The sequence below is a fragment of the Takifugu flavidus genome, chromosome 17 (genome assembly GCF_003711565.1).
Source record: "Takifugu flavidus isolate HTHZ2018 chromosome 17, ASM371156v2, whole genome shotgun sequence".
In the NCBI taxonomy this organism is placed as follows: Eukaryota; Metazoa; Chordata; class Actinopteri; order Tetraodontiformes; family Tetraodontidae; genus Takifugu; species Takifugu flavidus.
In genome coordinates this window covers 13000335-13023397 of record NC_079536.1, presented here as the reverse complement: position 1 = coordinate 13023397, position 23063 = coordinate 13000335, and the positions used below count along the sequence as shown (strand labels likewise).

The 23063-nt window shown below is 54.1% G+C and overlaps 2 protein-coding genes and 2 long non-coding RNA genes across 4 annotated transcripts in view; 2 read left to right on the top strand and 2 right to left on the bottom strand.

The window, feature by feature from the left end:
• The window catches only part of plppr5b (phospholipid phosphatase related 5b), a 26018-nt gene extending 21167 nt beyond the window's left edge, over positions 1-4851 (top strand). Inside the window, exon 8 of the mRNA XM_057012574.1 lies at positions 4130-4851. Coding sequence (XP_056868554.1) covers positions 4130-4159 — 30 coding nt within the window. The 3' untranslated portion in view covers positions 4160-4851. The remainder of the gene's footprint in view (positions 1-4129) is intronic.
• Positions 4852-7243: 2392 nt separating this feature from the next.
• Positions 7244-7769, top strand: LOC130513666 (uncharacterized). Its single transcript, XR_008946796.1, has 2 exons — positions 7244-7285; positions 7316-7769. It is a non-coding gene; the product is annotated as an uncharacterized LOC130513666 (long non-coding RNA).
• Positions 7770-11620: 3851 nt separating this feature from the next.
• snx7 (sorting nexin 7) lies at positions 11621-21752 on the bottom strand. Its single transcript, XM_057013265.1, is given in 10 exon segments — positions 11621-12387; positions 14909-14992; positions 14995-15066; positions 15702-15788; positions 16187-16386; positions 17930-18128; positions 18200-18358; positions 20416-20526; positions 20655-20843; positions 21504-21752. Coding segments are annotated over 10 exon segments (1242 nt in total). The 5' UTR covers positions 21588-21752; the 3' UTR covers positions 11621-12330.
• Positions 16393-17242, bottom strand: LOC130513945 (uncharacterized). Its single transcript, XR_008946873.1, has 3 exons — positions 17182-17242; positions 16956-16987; positions 16393-16587 (listed from the first exon to the last, which is right to left on the bottom strand). It is a non-coding gene; the product is annotated as an uncharacterized LOC130513945 (long non-coding RNA).
• Positions 21753-23063: the final 1311 nt, after the last annotated feature.

The window sequence follows — 23063 nt, the reverse complement described above, 5'->3', positions numbered from 1 at the left end:
TCACCTGCTTCCAGTCTCTCCGAAACAAAAGGCAACTATAGAAGTGATCAAGATCCTTTATTTGTGTTCAACTCGGCATCGTCCACTCAGATCATCTCTGTTCCAAAGAAGGTTGCAGTGTTTCCATCTGTGCATGGGTGGAGGCTGCTCCATAGGTGGAGGCAGCTCCATAGGTGGAGGCTGCTCCATGGGTGGAGGCAGCTCCATGGGTGGAGGCTACTCCATGGGTGGAGGCAGCTCCATGGGTGGAGGCAACTCCATGGGTGGAGGCTACTGCATGGGTGGAGGCAGCTCCATGGGTGGAGGCTACTCCATGGGTGGAGGCAGCTCCATGGGTGGAGGCAACTCCATGGGTGGAGGCTACTGCATGGTGGAGGCAGCTCCATGGGTGGAGGCAGCTCCATGGGTGGAGGCAACTCCATGGTGGAGGCTACTGCATGGGTGGAGGCAGCTCCATGGGTGGAGGCAGCTCCATGGGTGGAGGCTACTCCATTGGTGGAGGCAGCTCCATGGGTGGAGGCTACTGCATGGGTGGAGGCTGCTCCATGGGTGGAGGCTGCTCCATGGGTGGAGGCAACTCCATTGGTGGAGGCAGCTCCATGGGTGGAGGCTGCTCCATGGGTGGAGGCAGCTCCATGGGTGGAGGCAACTCCATGGGTGGAGGCAGCTCCATGGGTGGAGGCTGCTCCATGGGTGGAGGCTACTGCATGGGTGGAGGCAGCTCCATGGGTGGAGGCTGCTCCATGGGTGGAGGCTACTCCATGGGTGGAGGCTACTGCATGGGTGGAGGCTGCCCCATGGGTGGAGGCTGCCCCATGGGTGGAGGCTACTCCATGGGTGGAGGCTACTCCATGGGTGGAGGCAGCTCCATGGGTGGAGGCTACTGCATGGGTGGAGGCTACTGCATGGGTGGAGGCAGCTCCATGGGTGGAGGCTACTGCATGGGTGGAGGCTGCTCCATGGGTGGAGGCTACTGCATGGTGGAGGCTGCTCCATGGGTGGAGGCTACTCCATGGGTGGAGGCTGCTCCATGGGTGGAGGCTACTGCATGGGTGGAGGCTACTGCATGGGTGGAGGCTGCTCCATGGGTGGAGGCTGCTCCATGGGTGGAGGCAACTCCATTGGTGGAGGCAGCTCCATGGGTGGAGGCTGCTCCATGGGTGGAGGCAGCTCCATGGGTGGAGGCAGCTCCATGGGTGGAGGCAACTCCATGGGTGGAGGCAGCTCCATGGGTGGAGGCTGCTCCATGGGTGGAGGCTACTGCATGGGTGGAGGCAGCTCCATGGGTGGAGGCTGCTCCATGGGTGGAGGCTACTCCATGGTGGAGGCTACTGCATGGGTGGAGGCTACTCCATGGGTGGAGGCTGCTCCATGGGTGGAGGCTACTGCATGGGTGGAGGCTACTGCATGGGTGGAGCTGCTCCATGGGTGGAGGCTGCTCCATGGGTGGAGGCAACTCCATTGGTGGAGGCAGCTCCATGGGTGGGCTGCTCCATGGGTGGAGGCAGCTCCATGGGTGGAGGCAACTCCATGGGTGGAGGCAGCTCCATGGGTGGAGGCTGCTCCATGGGTGGAGGCTACTGCATGGGTGGAGGCAGCTCCATGGGTGGAGGCTGCTCCATGGGTGGAGGCTACTCCATGGGTGGAGGCTACTGCATGGGTGGAGGCTGCCCCATGGGTGGAGGCTACTGCATGGGTGGAGGCAGCTCCATGGTGGAGGATACTCCATGGGTGGAGGCTACTGCATGGGTGGAGGCTACTCCATGGGTGGAGGCTGCTCCATGGGTGAAGGATACTCCATGGGTGGAGGCTGCCCCATGGGTGGAGGCTGCTCCATGGGTGAAGGATACTCCATGGGTGAAGGCTACTGCATGGGTGGAGGCTACTCCATGGGTGGAGGCTGCTCCATGGGTGTAGGCAGCTCCATGGGTGGAGGCAGCTCCATGGGTGGAGGCTACTGCATGGGTGGAGGCTACTGCATGGTGGAGGCAGCTCCATGGGTGGAGGCTACTCCATGGGTGGAGGCTACTGCATGGGTGGAGGCTGCCCCATGGGTGGAGGCTACTGCATGGGTGGAGGCAGCTCCATGGTGGAGGCAGCTCCATGGGTGGAGGCTACTGCATGGGTGGAGGCTACTCCATGGGTGGAGGCAGCTCCATGGGTGGAGGCTACTGCATGGGTGGAGGCTACTCCATGGGTGGAGGCTGCTCCATGGGTGAAGGATACTCCATGGGTGGAGGCTACTCCATGGGTGGAGGCTGCTCCATGGGTGAAGGATACTCCATGGGTGAAGGCTACTGCATGGGTGGAGGCTACTCCATGGGTGGAGGCTGCTCCATGGGTGTAGGCAGCTCCATGGGTGGAGGCAGCTCCATGGGTGGAGGCTACTGCATGGGTGGAGGCTACTCCATGGGTGGAGGCAGCTCCATGGGTGGAGGCTACTCCATGGGTGGAGGCTACTGCATGGGTGGAGGCTGCCCCATGGGTGGAGGCTACTGCATGGGTGGAGGCAGCTCCATGGGTGGAGGCAGCTCCATGGGTGGAGGCTACTGCATGGGTGGAGGCTACTCCATGGGTGGAGGCAGCTCCATGGGTGGAGGCTACTGCATGGGTGGAGGCAACTCCATGGGTGGAGGCAGCTCCATGGGTGGAGGCTACTGCATGGGTGAAGGATACTCCATGGGTGGAGGCTACTCCATGGGTGGAGGCTGCTCCATGGGTGGAGGCTACTCCATGGGTGGAGGCTACTCCATGGGTGGAGGCTGCTCCATGGGTGGAGGCAGCTCCATGGGTGGAGGCTACTGCATGGGTGGAGGCTACTCCATGGGTGGAGGCAGCTCCATGGGTGGAGGCAACTCCATGGGTGGAGGCTACTGCATGGGTGGAGGCTACTCCATGGGTGGAGGCTACTCCATGGGTGGAGGCTGCTCCATGGGTGTAGGCAGCTCCATGGGTGGAGGCAGCTCCATGGGTGGAGGCTACTGCATGGGTGGAGGCTACTCCATGGGTGGAGGCAGCTCCATGGGTGGAGGCAACTCCATGGGTGGAGGAGGCTACTGCATGGGTGGAGGCTACTCCATGGGTGGAGGCTACTGCATGGGTGGAGGCTGCTCCATGGGTGGAGGCAGCTCCATGGGTGGAGGCTACTGCATGGGTGGAGGCTACTCCATGGGTGGAGGCAGCTCCATGGGTGGAGGCTACTGCATGGGTGGAGGCAACTCCATGGTGGTGGAGGCTGCTCCATGGGTGGAGGCTACTGCATGGGTGGAGGCTACTCCATGGGTGGAGGCAGCTCCATGGGTGGAGGCAGCTCCATGGGTGGAGGCTGCTCCATGGGTGGAGGCTGCTCCATGGGTGGAGGCAGCTCCATGGGTGGAGGCTGCTCCATGGGTGGAGGCTGCTCATGGGTGGAGGCTACTGCATGGGTGGAGGCTACTCCATGGGTGGAGGCAGCTCCATGGGTGGAGGCAGCTCCATGGGTGGAGGCTGCTCCATGGGTGGAGGCTACTGCATGGGTGGAGGCTACTGCATGGGTGGAGGCTGCTCCATGGGTGGAGGCAGCTCCATGGGTGGAGGCTACTGCATGGGTGGAGTGGGTGGATGGTGCGGTGCTAGCATGTTCTCACCTGGTTTTTGAGGTGTCCTCTAGCCTGAATGGTTTCTGAAGCTGCTTCTGGGTGGGACATGAGGACGCAGCTTCGGGGCCACAGCTGCGTGACTGCTGCGATGGGCAGAAGACCATCTCAGACATCCACCTTCTCTTCTACACCATCACCCTCGATCTCTGCTGGCCGTGTTGCTCATTGAGGAAAAGAGCGATAAAAATAACGGTGTGGGGCTGCAGCCCTCCCCCCGTCCCTGTCTCCTTATTGCTAAAGTGCTCTGCAGCAAAGCAGCTGTGGTCTGAAGCTCTGCTCCTCCGGCTGACGTGATGAATCACAACAACACAAACGATCTCCGTCTCTCTTTGACTCTGGCTTTTTCTTCTGTGTGATAAAAACAGGGAACAACCGTCGCTAATTCCTGCGTGTGTGTCGCTGGACTTTAGCTTTAAGCACACATTCAGATTTGTTCTAGAACAAGTGACATTTTGACTTACACGACCTTTTTGTGCTTCCCTTCCCTTCAGAGTCACATCGCCTTCGCTGAGGTCACATGACGTGGAGTCGGCGGTGTGGCAGACCCACTGGGCATCCACGCTCTTCACCGTTCAAGCTAACTAACCAGGATGCTGTGCTCAACCTTTCCTGTGTGTGTTCTTCTTGTCTTTATCAGCCCTGTTGTCCCCGACAACGCTGCTTTCTCCACCTATGCACGAGACCTTGTGAGATTCTCGCCTCCCTTTGTTGTTGGCAAACGCCAAAGTGGAAGATTTGCACCGATGATCAGATCTGGAGTAACGGCTGCCCAATGTTAGCTAATGCTACATGGTCTATTGTGGAAACGATCCAGCTCAAAGATGAATTTAAAGTGTCCCAACCCTTAAATAATCAGGCCCAGTTCCACTGTAAAGACCTGATGACTGTTGGCTGATCAACCTTTTCAGCATCAGTAGGTTACCAAGACAACCCACCACATGAAGGTGAAGACTAGTGAAGCTGCTGCACAAACCCAGTAAACGATCCAGTTACTCAAAGTAAACCACTAAAATATGTTGGTAGAAAGAGTGGGTGAAGTTCCTCCTGGTCACCCAGCAGCAGCTTTAAATCATTGTTCTACACGTTGCTTCTTAAGCCTGTGACTCATTCCTTCATCTTCTCAGGACTGAATCACACCCTCCCAACCCGATCTCAGACCACAGGGGGCGGGGTCCTTGTAATTACATCAATTAAATCAATTATAGAAAAGGCAGATTTAGAATTTGTGTGCATGTTATATTTGTTGAACTCACACCAACGGTCCGCCTGCCGGACCAGGTCCGCTGGTCCGCCCACCGGTCCACCTGCCGGTCCCGGTCCGCTGTTCCGCCCACCGTTCCACCTGCCGGTCCTGGTCTGCTGGTCCACCCACCGGTCCACCTGCCGGTCCCGGTCCGCTGGTCCGCCCACCGGTCCCGGTCCGCTGGTCCGCCCACCGTTCCACCTGCCGGTCCGGTCCGCTGGTCCGCCCGTCCACCCACCGGTCCACCTGCCGGTCCCGGTCCACTGGTCCGCCGGTCCACCAACCGGTCCACCCGCCGGTCCCGGTCCGCTGGTCCTGCTCGCCATGTTACATGTTGTAGTTTTGCTTTGTGGGACTCCTTCACACTGTCGCACCTTCACCTGCAAACTGGACTTGACACTTGTGCTTATTCACCAACTCCGGCTCCCTTTAAGAGTTTCTTGATTCCAGTTTGAAAAGTGGATCCTGATGAGTTCACCTCACCAACCAACCTCTGCTGAAGCCTCTTCATGAGTAAACGTAGATGCTTCAGAGTCCAGCTCAGCTGCAGACAATCACAGCCTGGATGGTGGTTCTGGACCTTCTCCAGGGGTCAGAACCTTTAGCTTGCTGCACTGTAACTGAGTGTTAACCTGTTTTTTGCTAATCTAGACAACATGCTGATTGATTGGGCACTTTCACTTGATTTTGACCAATTTCCACTCGTGCAGACTTGGAGAGCACGTCTCTGATGCTAACTAGCTTAGCTCAAACAGTGGTTGTAAATTTAGCTGAACCAAAACCCTTTTAGCATTTGGATGATGCCAAAGGTTCCTGGAAGAAATGTCTTTAGCATTTGTTGTGTGTTCCGTATGTGAAATAATTCTGAGTCCATGTGAAGAAGCACAGAGGAGCATTTAAAACTGTTGGGTTAGGGTTAAAGGTTAAGGTTAGGGTTAAGGTTAGGGTTAATGGTTAGGGTTAATGGTTAGGGTTAAGGGTTAGGTTAAGGTTAGGGTTAAAGGTTAGGGTTATATGTTAGGGTTGGGCTTAAAGGTTAGGGTTAAAGGTTAGGGTTAGGGTTAAAGGTTAGGGTTAGGGCTATATGTTAGGGTTTGGCTTAAAGATTGGGGTTAAAGGTTAGGGTTATATGTTAGGGTTGGGCTTAAAGGTTAGGGTTAATAGTTAGGGTTAAAGGTTAGGGTTAGGGTTAAAGGTTAGGGTTAGAGTTAAAGGTTAGGGTTAGAGTTAAAGGTTAGAGTTAAAGGTTAGGATTAGGGTTAAAGGTTAGGGTTAAAGTTAGAGGTTAGGGTTAGGGTTCCCGGTTAGGGTTAGGGTTAAATGTTAGGGTTAGGGTTAAGGTTAGGATTAAAGGGTTAGGGTTAAGGTTAGGGTTAAAGGTTAGGGTTAAGGGTTCGGGTTAAAGGTTAGGGTTCGGGTTAAAGGTTAGGGTTCCCGGTTCGGGTTCCCGGTTAGGGTTCGGGTTAAAGGTTAGGGTTATATGTTAGGGTTGGGCTTAAAGGTTAGGGTTCGGGTTAAAGGTTAGGGTTAAAGGTTAGGGTTAAGGGTTAGGGTTAAAGGTTAGGGTTAGGGCTATATGTTAGGGTTTGGCTTAAAGATTAGGGTTAAAGGTTAGGGTTATATGTTAGGGTTGGGCTTAAAGGTTAGGGTTAATAGTTAGGGTTAAAGGTTAGGGTTAGGGTTAAAGGTTAGGATTAGGGTTCAAGGTTAGGGTTAAAGTTAGAGGTTAGGGTTAGGGTTAAAGGTTCGGGTTCCCGGTTCGGGTTAGGGTTCCCGGTTCGGGTTCCCGGTTAGGGTTCCCGGTTAGGGTTCCCGGTTAGGGTTCCCGGTTCGGGTTAGGGTTCCCGGTTCGGGTTCCCGGTTAGGGTTAAGGTTAGGGTTCGCTTGGGGTTCCCGGTCCGGCTTCGGGTTAGGGTTAAAGGTTAGGGTTAAAGGTTAGGGTTAAAGGTTAGGGTTAAAGGTTAAGGTTAGGGTTAAAGGTTAGGGTTAAGGTTAGGGCTATATGTTAGGGTTTGGCTTAAAGATTAGGGTTAAAGGTTAGGGTTATATGTTAGGGTTGGGCTTAAAGGTTAGGGTTAATAGTTAGGGTTAAAGGTTAGGGTTAGGGTTAAAGGTTAGGATTAGGGTTAAGGTTAGGGTTAAAGTTAGAGGTTAGGGTTAAGGTTAGGGTTAAAGGTTCGGGTTAGGGTTAAGATTGGGGTTAAAGGTTAGGGTTAAGGTTAGGGTTAGGGTTAAAGGTTAGGGTTAAAGGTTAGGGTTAGGGTTAAAGGTTAGGGTTAAAGGTTGGGTTAAAGGTCAGGGTTAAGGTTAGGGTTAAAGGGTTAGGGTTCCCGGTTAGGGTTAAAGGTTAGGGTTAAAGGTTAGGGTTCGGGTTAAAGGTTAGGGTTAAAGGTTAGGGTTAAAGGTTAAGGTTAGGGTTAGAGTTAAAGGTTAGGATTAGGGTTAAAGGTTAGGGTCACCAGTGTCTCAGCTCAGTTCCTTCCTGGTCCAGGTCCAGTTTATTTCTCTATAATCTTGTGTGGACCAGGTAGTTAGTGTTTCCCTTCAGGTGGCTGGAGTCTAGTCTTCCATAGAGTTGAGAGCTGTGCGTCTGTCTGGATGCAGCCTGAGTTCTGTCAGTAATTGTGTCATTTTACAAGAATCTTTTGGATTTCAGACACAACAAGGGATTCAAGCCCAGTTAAATCTGCTCTGAAGGTTTGTTGTGATGATTAACAGCATGAAAAGTCCAAGAATATCGTTGTATCATGTTGTCTTCAGGGAGACGGGTTAACCAGGTTAACCAGGTTAACTGTTGCAAATGTTCTGTTACTCTGGGAAACACCATCCTGGTCTTCTGTCCGTTTCAGCTCCTCTGATTTTATAAATAAAGTTACTGCTAAAAAGTGTTTTTCATGAGTCAAGATGCCAAACGTCACATGATGCTACAGGTGTCGACCTCAGGGCTGCACCCGAGCCGTGTCCTCCATCCAGGCCCAGGCCCAGGCCCCCTTAGACGTGCACAGGACTTGCATCTGTTCACGTGGAGAACCCCAAAGACCCGATCCAACCTTAAAAACAGCCTGCTGATCGCTAACGTCGCTGTGGTCTGATGGCTAATGTGCTCCCTCTCCCTCCCCCCTTTCCCCTCCCTCCTCCCTCCCCCTCGTTCTCCCCCTCCCATCTCTCTCAATCTCTCCCCCGCCCGCCTCTCCCCCCCCTCCCTCTCCCTGATGCTTGTCTGGGGAGGGGGGGACTCCAGGTCCTTCAGAAACCACCAGGACAGTAAAAGCCTGTTTAGATAAAGGTTTTAGAATTGAACTGGAGGGTGAAGAGGACCCTGGCCTGGTCAGGCTTGTGATCCTTGTGACGTTTGATTGTGATGTCATTGCATTAATGTCAGACATGCTCAGAGTTGGATTAGTCCAGCACAGCAGAAGAACCAAGCCCAAGTCCCCCGTAGCTTCTAGACCCAAAACAGCAGCAGGACATCATCATGTTCACAGGTGGAAGGACTTTGCTCCCAGTGTGGAGTTCAGCGAGGAGCTCATCTGGATATCTGGTCCCGTGGTGAGAGGCTTTGTCTTTCCTGTGAGGGAGATGGTTCTCCATCAGGACAGCCATCACCATAGTCTTCTGCTTCTTCTTCTCCACGTCTCCCAATGCTTGTCCGCAGATCTGGAGATGGACGGCTCAGTGCTGACGGGACGAGGATCACTCTTTGATTCTGGGGTCACTCTTTGATCCTGGGGGTCACTCTTTGATCCCGGGGTCGCTCTTTGATCCCGGGGTTACTCTTTGATCCTGGGGGTCACTCTTTGATCCTGGGGTCGCTCTTTGATTCTGGGGTCACTCTTTGATCCTGGGGGTCACTCTTTGATCCTGAGGTCGCTCTTTGATCCTGGAATCACTCTTTGATCCTGGGGTCGCTCTTTGATCCTGGGGTCGCTCTTTGATCCTGGGGGTCACTCTTTGATCCTGGGGTCGCTCTTTGATCCTGGGGTCGCTCTTTGATCCTGGGGTCGCTCTTTGATCCTGGAATCACTCTTTGATCCTGGGGTCACTCTTTGATCCTGGGGTCACTCTTTGATCTTGGAATAACTCTTTGATCCCGGGGTCGCTCTTTGATCCTGGGGTCGCTCTTTGATCCTGGGACTCAGATCCGAGTGAAGTAGGCTGAGGAGGCCCAACGCTGCTGTCGTCTTGTATCATTGAAGATATTTGCTCATCCGGGGCTGGAAACCATCTGGCTGAAGTGGACGATGAGTTTGAGGAGCTGTGAGTCAGTCTAGAGTCACCTGAGTCTTTCACGTGGCTTCCTGATTCTAAATCATGGCTGAAGATGGCAGGAGAGCCTGATGACGCCACGGCCGAGAGCGGCGGCAGCAGCATGGGGGGGGGGAGCTGCAGTCATTAGGCTGGATTATGTCACTGTGACGGTTCGGCCTCCGGGGGAAATGTGTGGGCTGAGCTTCTCACGCCATATCAGGAAGAGACACAATCAGCCGTTGCTGCTTCCAAAGAGTCGGTTCTGAACAAGAGGTCCCTGAGGTGGTCTGCTTCCAGGTCTTCTGGACAGCATGTTGGAGCATCGCCGCAGCACTTGAGCGGTCTTAGGAGAGCGTTCTTTGAGTCATTTTTATTTCACTAAAGAGAGGAGCAGGTGCATTGTGGGAGAAGTTGCGTAACCTGTAACTAAGGGACAGACTGATCCGGCCCCCAGAAGTAGCGACAGACGATGCCGGGAGCCTGTCAGTCCTCAGGGGTTGACAGCTGGATTTGAGGACGTTCTGATGTTCTTCTCTGCAGAGCCTCAGCGCTGCCAGGGCCACTGTCTTCTTTGGTGGGTCGACTGTGGTGTTGAGGAGTGGTGGAAGGAGGACACATGGATGTGCAGGCCGGTCCAGCAGAGGCTGACCTTCTCGTTTCAAACAAAAGCCACATTTCTGTGGTCCATCAGTCAGTGGAGAGAAGCCCAGATCTGACTGGAGGAGCATATTCACACAGATGAGTGAAGAAGTGGGGCATCATGGGTAAATTCATAAATGATGAGAGCACGTGTTCATGGATGTAGTGCACGGAGAGCCTACAGGGGCTCCACCCTGCTGCCATCTCCAGCTCCTACAGGAGCAGCACAGATGGCTTCAACTCTGCTGTTAGAACCATGTTCCACAGACCAAAATAGAAGAGTCGTTTAGTCAGTGAAGAGAAACATGAAAGAGCACCGGGACCGTCACCAGCAGTTTAGAATCCAGCCTTCCACGGTCAGAGGGTGGACAGAGGGTGGACATGATGGTGGACATGATGGTGGTCAGAGGGTGGACATGATGTTGGTCAGAGTGTGGACATGATGTTGGTCAGAGGGTGGACAGAGGGTGGACATGATGGTGGTCAGAGGGTGGACATGATGGTGGTCAGAGGGTGGACATGATGTTGGTCAGAGTGTGGACATGATGGTGGACAGAGGGTGGACATGATGGTGGACAGAGGGTGGACATGATGTTGGTCAGAGGGTGGACAGAGTGTGGACATGATGGTGGACAGAGTGTGGACATGATGTTTGTCAGAGGGTGGACAGAGGGTGGACATGATGGTGGACAGAGGGTGGACAGAGGGTGGACATGATGGTGGACAGAGGGTGGACATGATGGTGGACAGAGGGTGGACATGATGGTGGTCAGGGGGTGGACATGATGGTGGTCAGAGGGTGGAAATGATGGTGGACATGATGGTGGTCAGAGGGTGGACATGATGGTGGACATGGTGGTGGACATGATGGTGGTCAGAGGGTGGACATGATGGTGGACATGGTGGTGGACATGATGGTGGTCAGAGGGTGAACATGATGGTGGTCAGAGGGTGGACATGATGGTGGACATGATGGTGGTCAGAGGGTGGACATGATGGTGGACAGAGGGTGGACATGATGGTGGACATGATGGTGGTCAGAGGGTGGACATGATGGTGGACAGAGGGTGGACAGAGGGTGGGCATGATGGTGGACATGATGGTGGTCATGATGGTGGTCAGAGGGTGGACAGAGGGTGGACATGATGGTGGACAGAGGGTGGACATGATGGTGGACAGAGGGTGGACATGATGGTGGTCAGGGGGTGGACATGATGGTGGACAGAGGGTGGACCCTTGGGCCGAGGGGTGGGGAGCCAGGAGGGCCGCCTGCTCTGTGTCCTCAGCTGGCGTCCTCTCACGTGTCCTCTCAGTTCCTCCGTGTCCGTTAACACTTCAGTTGTGAAGCTGATATTTCTGATGAACATCAGTCCTTCTGCATCTGTAGTCGAGGTGCCTTCAGGAACCTTCAGACAAGTCTCAGCAGCAGGAACCACGCATGGCCCAGAGCCCCGACTCTTCCTCCTGTTAGCTGTTAGCTTAGCCTGTTCTTATGTAGATGGTTAGAGTCACACCAACTGATGACGTTGTTCCTCCTGAATGACAGAAGATGCTGCTGGTCCAGCTGACACCAGAACCCTTTAGCCCAGAGTTCAGGACATGAAGAATCAAAGTGTTCCTGCAGTTGCTATGGTGACCGTGGGCCTGCAGGGGCCCACAAAGGTGCAGTGTAACCAGGGATCATCTGCTGACCTTCAGGATTGTCCTGCAGGAGGAGCTTCAGGAGCTTTGTGGATCAATAATCTGCTGCAGAACTGAGATTATTGGTGCGAAACCTTCACCAATCGCTCACTATCTGTTCTGGTTTTACCTTCATGGACCAAAAACAAGAGCCAGAAGACCCGAACCTTCATGTTGTTTAGCATTTTAGATTTATTAAAATCAATGAACAGAAAATAGTGTTGATGTTCTTCAGCAGAGAAACTGAGCCATCCCTCAGATAACCCTCAGCAGAAGCTTCTAATCACTGAAGGTCCATCTGCCGTGGAGACTCACTCTGATGACTAAACCTCAGGACCATCAGCTCATCTCCAAGGCTCATCTTTAGAAGTCTCTGATGTTCGGCTGCAACGGTGCAAGTTCTTCAGGCACCTCACTGACTGATGGAGGACTAATGAGTCTCATCTACAGGAATGTTCAGTGGAGGACCGTGTTCCTCAGGTCATTTCCTAATTTATTCATCTTTGTTGAGAAGATCAGATGGTTTCTTACAGATTTGACTGCAGTAGATCTGCGTTCGAACACACAACCACAGAACGGACACCGAACGTTCTCGTAGAACCTTCGGCTTTTTGGATTAGCTGGAAGTTGCTTCTTCTTGTTAGTGGAAACCTCATCGTGATCTGAACGTCAGAAGAAAGAGGGTGCAAAGTTCATCAAGGAATACAGAGAAGATTTTGGAAGGACAGATGCAACGAGGACAACGAAGACACGACATCTTCTGGATTTGTCTGCAGACAAGTGGTCATTGGTGTGGAGGCCATTCTTCACTGGAGTGCAGGACACAGGCCAGTGGATGGAAGTGGAGATGTTTCTGAATGATGGGGAGGCGTCTGTGTCCATCTACTGTTGAGGCTCGGCTCTCTGAGACAGAAGGAAAGACTCCCACACCGCCAGGCACTGAAAGACAAGATCAGGATCTGAGGTGACTCTGAGCAAGGCGCCGATCCTGATGGTGCTTCAGCTTCAGCTTCAACCCCGAGAGAAGACCAGTTGTTCGGTGCAGAGAAGAAGAAACTGCACAGGTGCTCACCTGAATGCACCTGCAGAGAAGCTAAATGCTAAAAACCACTGCACCAAGGGACACGCAGGAGTCCAACAAGTCCACAACAACCTGGGTCACGTGAACACCTGGATGCTCTTGCTAGATGAGTAAAATAAGCATCTGATCATGATGTTCCTCACACGTCTCATCTGGAACAACACTGCCCCCTGCTGGCCACACGGGAGGCAGCGCCCCTGAAGCGGAACTGCAGCTGGCAGCTCTGCTGTCTGACCTCTGTGCAGGTCACCTGTGGCTCACCTCTGGCTCACCTGTGGCGCACCTGTGGTTCACCTGTGGCTCACCTGTGAGCATCAGGGGAGTGAGGCTCTACCCAACTAGTTCTGCTCTCTCTTGCTGCTTCCAGTCTGAGACGTGGATCCAGCTTCCATGTGGAAGTCAGTGTTAAATTGTCTGAAGGTTCTCAGTAGTTCTCAGGTCCTGGTGATTCTGGTAGTTGAATTACAGCAACAGGACTGGAACTATAGGCCGATATCCAACCTTCCTTTGATCTCTAAAGTTCTAGAGAAGGTGGTGGTGACTCAGTTACTGGAGCACCTGCAGAGGAACAGCCTGTTTGAGATGTTTCAGTCAGGCTTTAGAGCTCATCACAGCACAGAAACAGCACTTCTTAAAGTTACTAATGATCTTCTCATAGCTTCAGATCATGGACTGGTCTCTATGCTGGTTCTGCTGGACCTCAGTGCTGCTTTTGATCCAGTTGATCACAGCATCCTGTTACAGAGACTGGAACATGTGATTGGGATTAAAGGGACAGCACTAGACTGGTTTAGATCATCTGATAGATACCAGTTTGCTCATGTCCATGGTGTTCCCTCCTCATACAGTAGGGTTAGCCATGGAGTTCCTCAAGGTTCTGTACTCGGACCAAGTACAGATCAGGAAGCTACTGACCCACCATGATGCTGAAACGTTAGTCCAGCTTTTGTTCCTTCCAGGCTGGACTATTGTAATTCTTTATTATCAGGGTGTCCAAACAACTCTTTAAGAAGCCTCCAGTTGATCCAAAATGCTGCAGCCAGAGTTCTGACAGGTATTGACCACAGAGGTCACATGACTGTACTGGAGTCTCTTCATTGGCTGCCCGTTAAATTTAGAATAATTTTTAAAACCCTTCTTTTGACCTACCAGGTCCTCAGAGGCCTAGCTCCATCCTACCTGGAGGAGCTAGTGATACCTTACCAGCCCAATAGACCGCTCCTCTCTCAGAATGCTGGTCTACTTCCCAGAGTTTCTAGGAGTAGAATCTGGAGAGCGCCTTGAAGCAATTAGATGGTGTATCAATAAAGACCGACTGACTGGCTGGCTGGCTGACTGGCTGGCTGGCTGACTGGCTGGCTGGCTGGCTGGCTGCTGGCTGGCTGACTGGCTGGCTGGCTGGCTGGCTGGCTGGCTGACTGACTGACTGGCTGACTGAGTGACTGACTGAGTGACTGACTGGCTGACTGAGTGGCTGAGTGACTGGCTGACTGACTGAGTGACTGACTGACTGACTGAGTGACTGGCTGACTGACTGAGTGGCTGACTGACTGAGTGACTGGCTGACTGACTGAGTGGCTGAGTGACTGACTGACTGACTGGCTGAGTGACTGACTGACTGACTGAGTGACTGACTGGCTGACTGAGTGGCTGACTGACTGAGTGACTGGCTGACTGACTGAGTGGCTGAGTGACTGACTGACTGACTGGCTGAGTGACTGACTGACTGGCTGAGTGACTGACTGACTGACTGAGTGACTGGCTGACTGGCTGAGTGACTGACTGACTGACTGAGTGACTGGCTGACTGACTGAGTGGCTGAGTGACTGACTGGCTGACTGACTGGCTGACTGACTGACTGAGTGGCTGAGTGACTGGCTGACTGACTGGCTGGCTGACTGGCTGACGGACTGTTGGAGTTCTGTGAAGACGTTTCCCTGTTTCAGTGCCCCAGAGCCCCACCCTGGTGGAGGGTGGTCTCACCCTGGTGGAGGGTGGTCTCTCCATGTGGTTGGGGTCTGAGACGTCACCTGTCCAGGTGCTGTAATTCAACTACCAGAATCGGTGTTGAATCCTCCTGCAGTCACCACTGAGCCTAAACGCGCTTGGACCACCTCTAAGTTCTCTCAGCTCATCGTGTCGTGACCCGTGGAAGTGACTTCTTAATAAATTCCCATCTGGACTCTTTGGTTCTCCGAGCTGCGGCTCTTATTTCAGAACTCTTTACCTGCTAAAACTGTTTGTGTCACCTGTAAGCAGGGTTCGGGTCAGCTGACCCTGACTCAGGGTCAGCTGACCCGAACCCTCAGCAGGAGCTGCCTGGCCCAGAAAGCTTCTTCTAGGAGGGAGAAGAGTTGCGGGTGGCCTGTTCAGCGTTACCTTCTCGTAGTACTGGATGTTCTTCTCCGTGGCAGACACAAAGGCTGATCTGAGGTCCCCCCTCATGCCCTCCTGCCAGCGGCACCAGACCAGTCTCCTTTCAGAGCACTGTTGGCCAGCTCCAAACGCTCCGCCAGCCGACCCACCTCCTCTTCAAGCTGTCAACACACCAAGCACGATTTCAGAGCAAACATCTCAATTCATCAATGCTAATGCTAATGCTAAGCCACAGAGAGTGGTGCCAGGGTCAGGATCCAAAGCAGATCACCACTCAGATCAGATCACAAATGCCCAGACTTGGTTTGTCCGTCTCTTCTGAGCCAACGATCCTCTTGGATAGCGAGATGGTTCAATTTATCATCTGTAGACGCGACACGAAAGGACTTTGCTCAAAGGTTGAGCCTCGTCCACTGCAGCCAATCAGGACGCTCCAACCAGCCGCTCTGTCCCTCTGCGTCAGCTGGGGCAGCAGCGCCCCCTGCTGGCCGAGTGCAGCTGCGCAGCCATCGGGAAGAGCAAGGCTGCAGGTCTTTAACCATGTGATTAGGGTTAGGGTTAGGGAAAAGCTAGCCAATAAATCCAGGCACCACATCTCTGAGGGCTGGACTCTCAGCAGGTCCCACAGCGGCCGGTGTGAGAACGGGGCTTTTTCTAAGTCCTCGTTGGTCCGTCTGTACGGTGGGTCACACAGAACCTCCACAGAGCTGCAGCTAACCTGCTGGACGGACGGTGAGTGTGAGGCCTTCATGGCCTCCTCACAGTCTGGACGCTAACGTGTGGAAGGAGGACTTACAGCTTGGGGCTCGTCCTTTCGCAGGGCCAGGGCTTCGTTCTTGACTTCATAGTCTGCATGGATGGTGTCTCTGCGTCGCATCACCGCCTGAAAGAGCGTTTAAGCAGAGTTTCATGTCGAGGAAGGGTCGGGGGTACTTTGCTCCGGCTCTCTGGACCCCCCCGAACAGAGCGGAGAGCTAACATGCAGGTGAAAACCAGCTCGACGGCCGTCAGCTGATCTGCTGCCACTCCGGCTGAGAGGCTTTGGACATTGGAGCAGGTGTGGACCGTCCAGGCCACGAGCAGAGCCACAGCCAACCAAGGAAGGTCCCCAGGTAGATCGGGTGCCGGGCCTCCTTCGGTTGACCCTACAGGCCTGGTCTGAGCCCACAGACCAACCACTGTCTTGCTTGGGAATGAGCATTAAACTGCTGTTTCATCAGCTAAAGGTGAAGGCAGCTGATGAGGGGTGTGGTGTGGAACCGATCCACGTTCTGCGCTCACCTTTACGGTGTCGGCACTCAGCACGTACTCATGAACGGCAGGGACGAGGACCTCAGACAAGTACTGGATATGTTCTTCTGTCTCCACACAGCAGCGTTCCACACAGCCGGCCACCCCCCGGAGCGGCTCCGCCAGGTCTTCCTCAAGAGCTGCCCAGAGCGAGTAGGTGGGCCCGCACCGCTTCAGCTCATCCACGTACTCTGAGAACGGTAAAGGCTCAGCTTACCCCAGTCAGAGGACGGTTAGTCAAAGAGAACTAGAGCAAACATGCTATCATCAGAGCTATCTAACCCTAACCCTAACCCCTAACCTTAACCCCTAACCTTAACCATTAACCTCTAACCTTAACCCTAACCATTAACCCTAACCCCTAACCTTAACCATTAACCCTAACCCCTAACCTTAACCATTAACCTCTAACCTTAATCCTAACCCCTAACCTTAACCCCTAACCTTAACCATTAACCTCTAACCTTAACCCTAACCCCTAACCTTAACCATTAACCCCTAACCTTAACCATTAACCCCTAACCTTAACCCTAACCATTAACCCCTAACCTTAACCATTAACCTCTAACCTTAACCCTAACCATTAACCCTAACCCCTACCTTAACCATTAACCCTAACCTTAACCATTAACCCCTAACCTTAACCCTAACCATTAACCCTAACCTTAACCATTAACCCCTAACCTTAACCATTAACCCTAACCTTAACCCTAACCCTAACCATTAACCCCTAACCTTAACCCTAAGACTTACCCCTAACCTTAACCCTAACCCTAAACCTTAACCCTAACACTAACAATAACCTCTAACCCTAACCCTAACCCCGAACCGGAACCCTAACCCCTAACCTTAACCTTAACCCTAACCAGGAACCCGAACCCCTAACCTTAACCATTAACCCTAACCTTAACCCTAACCAGGAACCCTAACCATTAACCCTAACCTTAACCCTAACCTTAACCCTAACCCCGAACCGGAACCCTAACACTAACCTTAACCCTAACCTTAACCCCTAACCTTAACCCTAACCCCTAACCTTAACCCTAACACTAACCCCTAACCTTAAGCCTAACCCTAAACCTTAACCCTAACACTAACCATAACCTCTAACCCTAACCTTAACCCTAACCTTAACCATTACCCCTAACCTTAACCCTAACCCCTAACCTTAACCCTAACACTACCCCTAACCTTAAGCCTAACCCTAACCTTAACCCTAACACTAACCATAACCTCTAACCCTAACCCTAACCCTAACCTTAACCTTAACCCTAACCTTAACCCTAACCCCTAACCTTAACCCTAACACTAACCCCTAACCTTAAGCCTAACCCTAAACCTAAACCTTAACCCTAACACTAACCCCTAACCCTTACACTAACCTAACCCTTAAGCCCTAACCTTAACCCTTAACCCTAACCTTAACCCTTAACCCTAACCTTAACTCTCCCCCAGGAACTGTGAACCACCTTAGGCTGGTGGAGCAGTTTGATGGTCCTAATGGGGCTGAAAACCGTGTTGTTTGGGGCCAACTGGCTCCAGGTGTCGCCCCGGCTAATATCAAGAGCCCCATGTTGAAGCTCTACAGTACAGATTTCTCATCCCTTGATGGGGGAAGACCTCCCACCCTGGGGGGGCTCCTTCTCTTTCTCCTCCTCTCTCCTCTTCATACCCCCCCAGTCTCCACAGCTCTGCTAGTTCGTAGTTGTACCAGGGACAGAGGACAGCTGCTACCTCTCTGTTCTTTGGCGATCCTCTGGGTGATCTTGTCCACAGAGCTGATCTTACTGCTGAATTCTTCCACGTAGTCGTGCATCAGCGTGAACTCCTCAGGTCTGCTCTTCAGGCCTCGGACAGAGTTGGCCACGGCCCTCACCGTCTCCCCCACCCTGCTCAGGAAGCCGGGACCCTGTTTCCTGTGAGACAGCAGATCCTGCGGAGGAAGGCGTGGTGAGCAGAGATCAAGCAGGTCTTCAGGGACACCGTTGAGGGAGGAGCCCCCACCTGAGCAGTGAGGAAGACGTGGAGGTGCTGACTGTGAGACAGGACAGGATGCGCCGAGACCTTGTTGAGGAAGCGGTCCAGGGCTTTTCTTCTGGTCTCGATGAAGTCATCGTTGAATCGCTCCACCATACCCTTCATCACAAACTTCTCAGGCAGCGGCTGAGGACCAAGGACAAACGTCATGACACATGTCCAAGTGCTTCTGCCCCAGGACAGGAGCCACCTTCAACAGGTCCCGATTTACACAGCACAAACGTCCACCAGGACCGTGTTCCGGTTCTGGCAGATGCAACCAAAGCAGAGGGACGCGACCAAAGCAGAGGGACGCAACCGAAGCAGAGGGACGCGACCGAAGCAGAGGGACGCGACCGAGGCAGAGGGACGCGACCGAAGCAGAGGGACGCGACCGAGGCAGAGGGACGCGACCGAAGCAGAGGGACGCGACCGAAGCAGAGGGACGCGACCGAAGCAGAGGGACGCGACCGAAGCAGAGGGACGCGACCGAGGCAGAGGGACGCGACCGAGGCAGAGGGACGCGACCGAAGCAGAGGGACGCGACCGAGGAGGGAGGACGCGACCGAAGCAGAGGGACGCGACCGAGGCAGAGGGACGCGACCGAGGCAGAGGGACGCGACCGAAGCAGAGGGACGCGACCGAAGCAGAGGGACGCGACCGAGGCAGAGGGACTCGACCGAAGCAGAGGGACGCGACCGAAGCAGAGGGACGCGACCGAAGCAGAGGGACGCGACCGAGGCAGAGGGACGCGACCAAAGCAGAGGGACGCGACCGAGGCAGAGGGACGCGACCGAAACAGAGGGACGCGACCGAAGCAGAGGGACGCAACTGAGGCAGAGGGACGCGACCGAAGCAGAGGGACGCGACCGCGAAGCAGAGAGACGCGACCGAAGCAGAGGGACGCCACTGAGGCAGAGGGACGCGACCGAAGCAGAGGGACGCGACCGAAGCAGAGAGACGCGACCGAAGCAGAGGACGCGACTAAAGCAGAGGGACGCGACCGAAGCAGAGGGACGCGACCGAGGCAGAGGGACGCGACCGAAGCAGAGGGACGCGACCGAAGCAGAGGACGCAACTGAGGCAGAGGGACGCGACCGAAGCAGAGGGACGCGACCGAAGCAGAGGGACGCGACCGAAGCAGAGGGACGCGACCGAAGCAGAGGGACGCGACCGAAGCAGAGGGACGCAACTGAGGCAGAGGGACGCGACCGAAGCAGAGGGACGCGACCGAATCAGAGAGACGCAACTAAAGCAGAGGGACGCGACCGAAGCAGAGGGACGCAACTAAAGCAGAGGGACGCGACTGAAGCAGAGGGACGCAACTAAAGCAGAGGGACGCAACTGAAACAGAGGGACACAACTAAAGCAGAGGGACACAACCGAAGCAGAGGGACGCGACTGAGGCAGAGGGACGCGACTGAAGCAGAGGGACGCAACCGAAGCAGAGGGACGCAACCAAAGCAGAGGGACGCGACTGAAGCAGAGGGACGCGACCGAAGCAGAGGGACGCGACTGAAGCAGAGGGACGCAACTAAGCAGAGGGACACAACCGAGGCAGAGGGACACGACCGAAGCAGAGGGACGCGATCGAAGCAGAGGGACGCGACCGAGGCAGAGGGACGCGACCGAAGCAGAGGGACGCGACCGAGGCAGAGGGACGCGACCGAAGCAGAGGGACGCAACTAAAGCAGAGGGACGCAACTAAAGCAGAGGGACGCGACCGAGGCAGAGGGACGCGACCGAAGCAGAGGGACGCGACCGAAGCAGAGGGACACGACCGAGGCAGAGGGACACGACCGAGGCAGAGGGACGCGACCGAAGCAGAGGGACGCGACCGAAGCAGAGGACACGACCGAGGCAGAGGGACACGACCGAAGCAGAGAGACGCGACCGAGGCAGAGAGACGCGATCGAAGCAGAGGGACGCGACCGAAGCAGAGGGACGCGACCGAAGCAGAGGGACGCGACCGAAGCAGAGGGACGCGACCGAAGCAGAGGGACGCGACCGAAGCAGAGGGACTCACCTAAAACCCAGGGAGGTAACCGAAGCGGAGTGATGTCAGGGAGATCTGCAGGTCACCTCTCTGTCTTAGTGTGTCTGTCCTCTGTTTCCCTCCGTCTCTGTCCCTCTCTCTATCTGTCCCTTCCCCACCTCTAATCCCCTCTGGTGGATTCCCAGCTCAGGTGATGATGGAAACGTACGTTTACGATGAGTGTTGGGTAACTGTCCTCCAGTCTGCCTCTGAGCCACAGGAAGTCCTGGTAGCGCCGGCGCACCTCGTACTCGCTGGAGTCAAACTCACTCCGCGTGGTCTGGAAAGAGACAAAAGCAACATCCTGAGTCCTGATTGGGGTTCTGTGAGAACAGAGGACAGGACGGCGTCTCGGTTGGCCCGGTTGACCTGATTATTGATGAATAACAACCATAACAACCCTCTCACCTTGGTCACCACTCTGTACACGATGAAGGTCTCGATGGCAGTGACGTGGCTCTCCGGTTGATCCACGGTGACGAGGAGGTCCTTCATGGTGTCCACCAGCTCGTCCTCCTCATCTTCCAGTCGGTACTGGTTGACCATGGAACTGGGCGAGTTTGGCATGGAACCCCCGTCTGCTGCAGACGAGTGGTGCTGGAACAGGACGTTAAAAGAGTGACTCTCTTTAACACACACGACTCCCACGTGTGTGTGTCCCTGTGTCAGTGTGTCCCTGTGTGAGTGTCTCTGTGTCCCTGTGTGAGTGTGTTTGTGTCCCTGTGTGAGTATGTGTGTGTCCCTGTGTAAGTGTGTCCCTGTGTCCCTGTGTGAGTGTCCCTGTGTGTGTGTCCCCGTGTGAGTGTGTGTGTGTCCCTGTGTGAGTGTCCCTGTGTGTCTGTCCCCGTGTGAGTGTGTGCGTGTCCTCTCCCCGTGTGAGTGTGTGTGTCCCTGTCCCCGTGTGAGTGTGTGTGTGTCCCTGTCCCCGTGTGAGTGTGTGCGTGTCCCTGTCCCCGTGTGAGTGTGTGTGTGTCCCTGTCCCCGTGTGAGTGTGTGCGTGTCCTCTCCCCGTGTGAGTGTGCGTGTGTCAGCTGACCCACTTTAATCGCGCGCGAGGTCCAACCCGGGCGGTTCCGTGTGTAATCACGCGCTAAAGTCTTAAAGTCTGCAGCAGCGGATCAGAGGAAGCTCCCTTCGATCGATCACCTAAATCGACTTTAATCGCTAAGAGAAGTTCGCAGGCTGGAAGTCTGGAGCACCGCGGCAGCAGCGGGACGTGTCCACGGGACATTTAGCCAGCTGTGTCCTAATCTTTACCTTACTGAAGACCTCCAGGTCCTCGTCTTCCTCCAGGTCCAGCATGTGTCCAGACAAGTCCACAGGAACCGCCTGTCCGCTCATATTAGATCAGAACTTTGGGCTCCAGGAGGGAGAAAAACTTCCAGCTGAACTTAAACAACAAAGAACGTCCGGAGAAGAGCACTTCCGCTGAGGATTTTCACAATAAAGGATTCCCTCCAGGCCATGAGGGCGTCCCCGGGTCACCGCTTTTGTCCCACAGTGACGCTAAAAGTTAATAATCTGTCTCTTCAATATAAGCTGCTAATCTGACTCCTGTAACTCTGCAGAATAAACACATTCCTCTCTGATTTAAACGCTGATATCTCCCCCACTTTCCTTTAGGGGCCTTTGAAAAGAAAAAGAAAATACTCAACAGCGTCTTACTAATTTTTTGAACTCGTATTAAAATCTTATTGTGAAGTATTTAATCGCTTCCTGTAGGGTTTCATGACAACTTGACCGTTGACCTGTTGCTCGCGCAGACGCGGAAGAAGCAAAAAAGACAGATGATGACGATGACCATGAAGATGAAGATGATGATGATGATGACGACGATGATTATGATGAAGAAGAGGAAGAGCAGGATGGCAGAACGATTGGATAAAGAAGTCATCTTCGTCCAGTCTGGCTCAGCTGCTCCTCCAGAAGGAACCACAAGGTGTCACTGTTCTACAGCGAATATCTGTATTTCGTGGTCTCGGTATTTGACAGGAGGGAAGTCCCTCATCAAGGTGAAGCAAGCATGGAGCCCTGGGCAGCAGCAGGCCCAACCTGGTCCTCATGCTCTCCCATCACTGGAAAACCAGCAGCACGAGCCAACATGGCTCTCCAGCACCAATGCTGGACCTGTGCAGCGACGCCCATCCAACCCTGACACCAGTCCTGGACCCTGGAGGGCCACAGCCTTCATTAGAAGTGACTGAACACATGACAGCTCAAGGACCGTCCGTGTTGGGGAAACCTTTTATTTCCATGGCGTGTTCAGAAGCAGGGTCCTTGGTTGATCTCAGAGGTGTTCTGATGGATCCAAATAAAGCAGAGCTGTGGAAGATCAACTGGTGACACCTCAATTAAACCAACTGTCCAGTGTTCTTCACAATCAATGTCGTTTTACTTCCAACTCACAACTGTCAATGTGTCATCACGTTGCTCGCTCAAACATAACCAATTACTCCTAATGGACAGAAGATAATCAATGCTTATTGATTCCTTCTCTCCTCCAGTGTTGCCACCACCGCTCCGCTCCCACGTTTCTGGGTCAGATTGTTCATCCCCACACGCTGCTGCGCATGATTACGCATTCAAGCACTCAGAGGGGCATTTTAGCATCCAAACACTGTTCAATTCAGAGCAACACCAGGGGTTCTGAGCTGCACACTGAGGAGCCCCAGGAGCCGGAGGAGTCCAAGGAGCCAGAGGAGCCCGAGGAGCCCCAGGAGCCAGAGGAGTCCGAGGTGCCAGATGTGCCAGAGGAGTCCGAGGAGCCAGAAGAGCCAGAGGAGTCCGAGGAGCCCGAGGAGCCAGAGGAACCTGAGG